Source organism: Primulina tabacum, chromosome 2, assembly GCF_025594145.1.
Source record: "Primulina tabacum isolate GXHZ01 chromosome 2, ASM2559414v2, whole genome shotgun sequence".
NCBI classification, from domain to species: domain Eukaryota; kingdom Viridiplantae; phylum Streptophyta; class Magnoliopsida; order Lamiales; family Gesneriaceae; genus Primulina; species Primulina tabacum.
This window is the reverse complement of record NC_134551.1, coordinates 34699416-34707623: the sequence shown is the minus strand read 5'-3', so window position 1 is coordinate 34707623 and position 8208 is coordinate 34699416. Positions and strand designations below refer to the sequence as shown.

Genomic DNA, 8208 nt, shown 5'->3' with positions numbered 1-8208 from the left:
AATACTTTTGAGATTGAATGTGATGCTTCAGGTGTAGGTATTGGTGGAGTATTGATGCAAGGAGGGCGGCCGATGGCCTACTTTAGTGAGAAGCTTAATGGGGCAATGTTGAATTACCCGACATATGACAAGGAGTTCTATGCACTTGTGAGGACTCTTGAGACGTGGCAGCACTACTTGAGGCCTAGGGAGTTTGTGATTCATACAGATCATGAATCCTTAAGACACCTTAAAGGGCAACAAAAGTTGAACAAGAGGCATGCCAAGTGGGTGGCATTCATATAGACATTTCCCTACATGATCAAGTACAAACAAGGTAAGGAAAATGTAGTGGCCGACGAACTATCACGAAGGTACATACTTTTCTCTACCTTGGAGTCTAAAATTTTGGGGTTTGAGCATGTTAAGGAGTTGTATGTGCTAGATGAGGACTTTAAGAGTGTGTTTGAAACTTGTATGCATGATCCACATGAAAAATTCTTTTTTCATAGTGGTTTCTTGTTTAGAGAAGACAGATTGTTCATTCCTAAGTCTTCAATTCGTGAATTACTTGTTAGGGAAACACATGAGGGTGGTTTGATGGGGCATTTTGGTGTGGCTAAAACTTTAAGTGCATTGCATGAACATTTCTATTGGCCACATATGAAGCGTGATGTTGAGCGTGTTTGTGAAAAGTGCATAACATGTAGACAAGCTAAGTCTAGGACACAACCGCATGGACTGTATACAGCACTTCCCGTCCCTAGTGAACCTTGGGTTGGTATTTCTATGGACTTTGTTTTGGGGTTGTATAGGACAAAGAAGGGGAGGGATTCTATATTTGTTGTTGTGGATAGATTTTCAAAAATGGCACATTTTATTGCTTGTCATAAAACTGATGATGCTTCTAACATTGCGGATCTGTTCTTTAGAGAAGTCGTTAGGTTGCACGGCATGCCTAGGAATATTGTTTCTGACCGTGATGTTAAGTTTCTGAGTTATTTCTTGAAAACGTTATGGGCTAAACTTGGCACAAAACTGTTGTTTTCTACCACATGTCATCCTCAAACGGATGGACAAGCTGAAGCTGTTAATAGAACTTTAGGAACACTTTTGCGTGCTATTCTTAAAAAGAATTTAAAGAATTGGGAAGATTTTTTGCCATTTGTTGAGTTTGCTTATAATCGTTGCATGCATTCTACTACAAATTACTCGCCATTTGAACTTGTATATGGTTTTAATCCTTTGGCTCCGTTGGATTTGATGTCTCTACCTGTGAGTGAAAGGTTAAACATGGATGGCAAAAAGAAGGCTGAGTTTGTTAGGGGGTTGCATGAAAAGGCCAAGGCAAACATTGAGAAGAAGAATGAGCAATATGCCAAGCAAGCCAACAAGGGGAAGAAGAAGGTGGTATGTGAGAAAGGAGATTGGGTGTGGCTACACTTGAAGAAGGAAAGGTTTCCCGAGAAGAGACGTTCAAAGCTATTACCTAAGGGCGATGGACCATTTCAAGTCCTTGAAAGGATCAATGACAATGTCTACAAACTCGATCTATCAGGTGAGTATAACGTGAGTTATACTTTTAATGTTAGTGACTTTTCGTTGTTTGATGTAGGTGATGAACAAGATTTGAGGACAAATCCTTTTCAAGAAGTGGAGGATGATGCGAACACGGTTGGTCAAGCTCCAAGGAGAGCATGGGACCCTTTAGAGTTGCCGGAGGGACCAATCACGAGGGGACGACTGAAGAGATTCAAGGAAGCTTTGCATGGGCTTATGGGCAATGAAGAAGGACTTACAAGCGAGCATCAAAGTGCTGAAGGGTTCGTGATGCATGGGAGTAAGTTTGGGAGCCAAAGGAACATTATTCAAGTGATCAATGAAGAGGAGTCCAGAAGCTTCGGCGCCCGAGCGGCCAAATATTACCGTCCGAGCGCCACACTTACTGTCCAAGGAGAAGAATTCCAGAACGCCTCGTGCCCAAGCAGTCACGTTCTACCGCCCGAGCGCGAATAGTACAGAACCCTCGGCGCTCGAGCGGTCAAATTCTACCGCCCGAGCGCGAGTCATTTTCGAGAAATTGTTTATTTCCTTGGTTAGAGTCCTACTTATTTTGGCAACTAGATATTGTTATCTTTTGAGTATGTAAAAGATATTGGACGAATTTTTGAACACAATTCAGATTATTATTGATTGAATATAAAAGTTTTAGAGTTTTGTCTCAAAACATTCAAAGCCTTGCTTTGTAATCAAAATCAAACTTATCAAAGTTTTTAACTTTGTGGCGTTTGTCGATCGTTCTTGCGCGGATTGTCAAGGACTTGATCTTTGAAGGTTCGTTCGACTTTTTCGATTGTTTATCTCGTGATTATTTGTTGTTAAACTTTTCATAGTTTAGAGGTGAAAATCACAACACACACACTTGATTCAAAAGATCGGGACAACAACGATTCATTGTTCGTTCATGAATTGAAGGCGCGATCCAAAATTAATCGTGTTTGCTATTCTTACGTACGTGGTTTCATATCATTTGCTTTCTTCATCCAAAAGTACTTCATGTTTCTTTTTATATGATTTCTTGTCATCCTTTGTCCTTCTTCTGTGCTCATAGGGCTTCTTTCCCTTTTCAGTTGATCCTCGACTGTCCTTCTTTGGCTTAGGACAGTCTGCTATGAAATGACCAGATTTGCCACAGTTGTAGCAAGCATAGGATTCTTCTTTGGGCTGATTTTTCAGATACTGCTTCTGGAAGTTTCCTTGATTCTTCCTCATAAACCTTCCAAATTTCTTGATAAACAATGACATAGCATCATTGCTCAATTGATTAGCAGATTTGTCAACTGAACCAGTTGGTTCCAGTCTGACAGCAATCAAAGCAGTTGTGGTAGTTGGTGTAGAAGGTTCACCTTCTCTGGTTTGTAGTTCAAACTAGTAAGCCTTTAGATCAGTAAACAAGTCATGAAGTTCGATTTTGTTAAGATCTTTTGACTCTCTCATAGCCATGGTCATTACATCCCTTTCTTTGGGAAGACCTCTAATCACCTTCAGTGCCACTTCTTTGTTCGAATACACTTTTCCAACTCCATTCAGTTCATTGATAATACCACCGATCCTCTCATCATATTCAGGCATGGATTCTCCAGCCTTCATCTTGATGTTGTCATATTTCTGAACAACAACTGATAGTTTTTCTCTTTTGTTTTCTCATTTCCTTCATACAGCTGGATCGGTTTCTCCCATATTTCTTTGCCAGTTTTGCACATCTTGATTTTGCTGAAAGTGACTTTATCCAGCGTTTTATACAAGATATCCTTAGCCATATTGTCAAGGTTGGCTTTCCTCTTATCCTCAGTTGTCCATTCCTCTCTGGGCTTTTCTATGCGATGAGTTGCCCATCAGTAATGGCAACTTCTGTATTTGCTTTTAGGATCTTCATGGGATCATCAGTAATGACATACCACATGTCGTCATCTTGTGCAGCTAAATGAGCCTGCTTTCTGATTTTTCAGTTGTCAAAATCTTCTCTGAAAAACATCGGTATTTTATTAAATGAAGACATGTTGATAAGTTTTGAGTAAGTGTATTCTGAGACAAGATTTAACTGCTCTGATACCACTTGATAGGATCGGTTGATAGGTTGATATGTGTTTAGAAGGGGGGTTGAATAAACACTCACGAATTACACAATTTTTTCGAGTGAAGTGTCAGTTTTGTGATAAACTGAAACTAGGGATCTTGTCGGTCAATAACAATCAGTTTAACTAATGACAGTTGCAGAAATAAACTGACTGAAAGATAGAATATGTAACTGAATAAAGAACACAAAGATTTATGGATGTTCGGAGATTTTAATAACTCCTATGTCACCCCTTCTATCACAAGGATAGGATATGCCCTAAAAGACTTTGATCGATACAAAAATTGTACAGACCCACTTCAGTTTGGACTTAACACTGCCAAAGCTGAAACTCTTAGTTTACACAATATCTCACAGTTCTTTGACTGATCTTAGCACAACTGATCTAGTTAAATATCGAATGAAATACAAAACAGTTTGTGCTTATTAGTTTGAAAAGTAGCCTCAAATGCTAAAAATATATCTGATAAGTGTGAGCTTTTTGATTCTTGAATAAGAGAAATAATCTCAGCAGAGTAACAGCAAGCTTAAGAGAATGGATAGATCGATTCCCTTGCTCAACTGCTCTTCTCACCTATTTATAGGTTTCTCTTCAACGGTAATATTAAATATAATATGAATCTTTATAACCGTTGATTGCCACGTCAATATTCTTCTGACATTCGTACACTGTAGACTCTGAAATGCGGCGTTCCACTATGAGTTGCAGTCTGCTTTGTACTATTGTCGGTTGAATGTCCTTTTAAATAACTGATGACGTGTACAGCTGAATGATCAGCTGATCGCTAGTAAGCTCACAACTGAATATATAAACTGATCAGTTTGGAAACTGATCAGTAAGTTGTCTCCGAAAATTCAGTTCAGCTGGTTTTAGTTGCCTTCAATAAATTGCGCATTTAATCTTCAGTTAGGCAACCGTTAGTTGATTTAGGTAATTCAGCTACTTGATCAGTTAGTCCAATAATTTAAACATATAGTTTGTCAAATGGTCGAAATTAAGTTTCCAACATAAGGTGCACATAACCCGAGGACCGACACTAGTTTCCGCATTAGTTATGATTTATGATTTTAAGTGATGCTAAAGATATTTTTACAACGATTTATTTATAAGTGGTTTTTAGAGGTTATAGTATGGGTATACTTTTCAAATGTTATTTTTAAGTTTAGTAAAATGTTGGATAATTTTATGCTAAATTATTTCTTTTGGTTTTCAAATGTTAGTTGGTTGATTTATTTTAAAATGATGTCAAAAATATTTTATGGTTCGGCCGAATGCTAAGTGAGGTTTGAAATTTTTTTTTTTACACGTTTTAAGAAAACGAATAGCAGACATTTCACAGTTGTTATTGCGACACAAAAAATGCAACACGGAAGAAGATCTAGACGACTAAATAAAGCAATGCTAATGTAACGCTAAAAATTAGGATCGTAAAAGTTGTCCACTACAACAAAAACGCTAAAAGACAACGGATAAAATCCGTTGTCGTAGGTCATTTAAAACTGTTGTAACTGACAGTGTTGTTGAAATTGTGTTCAACGACAACGGTTGGATAACTGTCGCTAATTAGCTACGATTTATGATATACCGTCGCTAAAATTAGCGACAGGTTTTGTATACCGTCGCTAAAATTAGCGACAGTTTCTGACTAAGCCATCGCTAATTAGCGACGGTTAAGAGAAACATCGTCATTAATTAGCGACGGTTTAGAGAAACACTGTCGCTAATTGACGAAGGTTTAGACATAATCCGTCGCTAATGTTTTCAGTAAAATAAAAAAAATTACTTTTATAATTTAATAAATCTACCAAAAAAACTTACAATCTGACTGAGCTAACAATATTCATGATCTTAAGCACTTAGAAATTTACCAAGAATTGAAGCGAAAAAACTTACCTTAAACACGCTAACCCACAACGATTTTCTAAAACTGTTGTCGTTTGTCCAAAAAACACACTAATCCACAGCGATTTTTGTTGAAACCGATGTTAAAAGAAAAAAGACAACGATTTTAATAAAAAAACCGTTGTCTTTTGAGTGTTGTTGAATACATATTTTCTTTATAGTGGTCGGCGATTATAGTCAAGAAAAATATGAAGAGGAGCACCCAAAAAAAAGAAAATGATGCAAGGAAGAGAGGAAATAACTCATACTCTCATGCAAGACATGCGGTGGGTCAAAGAATTCTCCATTCCAACTTTGCCTACATCTTCCATGTAAGAAAGCTTCTCAGCGTACCCCGGAGACATGGCTGCTGCTTCCATCCTTCACTAATTTTTCTCTTTTCTTTTCGTTTTTCTTGGCTCTCTTAATTTCTGAAAGCAGCGATCAAGAATGTTGGAAGACCACCGGGCTCAATTTCTGTGGCCGTGTGCTACGGCAACACTCTTTTAATGCCAGGTAAACATAATAACTAATAAATTAATTTACAAACAAAAGTACTTTGTCGTTGGAAGGAAACCCCATGCCAAAAGAAACTATAAATAAAATTGATAATATTGTAATATTTTAATTTATTTGTTATTTACTTATACACGGTTTGGTTCGTAAGAATGTGAGAAAAAAATAGAATGCATAAGAATATAATGATAATTTTTTGTAAAATTCGACTCAAATATTAAATTAAACAAATATATTTAATCAATTATTGTCTTATCATTTATGTCAAATACTGTTTTATTGATATTTCGTGTTATATGTTAATTTCTATGTATTTTAAATCGAGCGGACGTAGAGAAATAATTTTCGTTTCTAAATTTTGTTCGCGATAATATATTAAAATTTTAAATTTATATATATATATATATATATATATATATATATAATATTTTATCAATTTTGAGACGTAACGTCATAAGACCATCTCCAATGAGAGCATTATAACACCCATTTAACACTCCCTATCCATTGTGAGTGGGCGTTATAACGCCCACTCACAGAAGAGAGAATGAGTGGGCGTTCAATTGTTTGAACGCCCCTCTGTCAGTTTATTTTTTTAAAAAAATTGGACAGATAGCGACGGTTTTTTCAAAAACCGTCGCAATTTGAGACTACTTTTCACAAACCGTAGCAATTTGCGATGGTTTTTTACAAACCGTCGCTGACACGCGGGCCCCACGTGTTTTGTATTTAGTTTTTTATTTCTTAACGGTAGGATTTTTTTTATAAATTTTTTTTTTCAATTATTTGTAACGGCTAGTTTCTAATTTCTTCTATAAATACCCACAAATTTGTACACATATTTTCATTCCAACTCACTACAATCTACAATTCTACTCTCTAATATTCTCCCGTCTATTTTCTTTGAAGTTCCAAAAATCGTATTTTCTATCCGAAATGGATGAAAATAATAAGACATTGTTTACAAATTTCTTGAATTCTGCAAACAACCCGCAAGAATATACATCTTCCCAAAATCCACAAATTCCACCAAATTATCAATACCCACATCCAATTTCCAAATAAGACGTTTCCTCCCCAAAATTTCAAAGGTTTTGGAAATTCTATGAATCATCAAAATTATGCCCCTCGAGGTCCATATCAACCGTTTCCAGCAGAATATTGGCAAAACATGAGTCATCCGTATTTCACGCCGCCGGTTGTTCATGGATATAGTACCCCGCACACAAATGTTATGCCTTTTACATCTCCGATATCGAATGAACCTGCAACTCCGACTTTTGTCCCGGAGACGCAAATTTTTGATCGTGAATCCCCAATTGAGGTGGTCAATTTAGAAAAAATGATTTCAAATGCTGAGGGTTCAAGAAAACGTTCAAGTTGGACAAAGATTGAAGACGAGGTGTTAGCGAGAAGTTTTGTCACTATCAACGATGATCCAATAATCGGCAATGATCAAAAGGCGGATGCTTTTTGGGGAAGTGTTGCAAGCTACTACAATGAGAATCGTCCCTCAGGTTCAAACACCAGAAGTGCAAATGTTATACGGTCGCATTGACACAATACAATCCAAAAGAAGGTATATCGATTCAACGCAAATTATAATAGTGTTTACAGTTCATATCGAAGTGGTCACAGTGACATAGATTTTTTGAGGTTTGCGTACGAAAAATATCGATCTGAAAACAATGGTGTTGCATTCAATCTCGAGCATGTGTGGAGAACTGTCAAAGACCGTCCAATGTTTACTCCACAGTCCGCTGATCACTATGTGGCCACAAAGAAGACGAAGAGTTCAGAGTCGGGAGCAAGCAACACCTCCTCTAACCAAGATGTGAGCATAGACCTGGATGATGAAGATACTCGTCCAATGGGACAAAAGGCAGCAAAAAGAAAGGGAAAAGACAGAGTCAAATCGACCATAGAAGATCTTACAGTAAACTACAACAATGTTTTCGCAAAGTTCACCGAGTACACAAGCGTGAAGAAGTCCGAAGTTGATCTGAAACAAAAACAACTCGAAGTAGAGGAGATTAAGGCAAAAGCTGCCTTGTCCAGATTTGAAGCTAAAAATCGACGCTTGAAGTTGAAGGAGTACGAAATCTTGAACAAAGACATCTCGCAGATGACAGAGGAACAGCTTATCATACATGAATGTCTATGCCAGGATATTAGGTTGAGATGGAATATCTAA

The 8208-nt window shown here is 37.1% G+C and overlaps 1 protein-coding gene across 1 annotated transcript; it reads left to right on the top strand.

The window, feature by feature from the left end:
* Positions 1–1272: 1272 nt before the first annotated feature.
* LOC142537646 (uncharacterized) lies at positions 1273–8208 on the top strand. The gene is made up of 4 exons (XM_075643145.1): positions 1273–1453; positions 5940–6014; positions 7106–7562; positions 7653–8208. Exons 1-4 carry the CDS (start codon positions 1273–1275, stop codon positions 8206–8208), a joined length of 1269 nt encoding a protein of 422 aa, XP_075499260.1.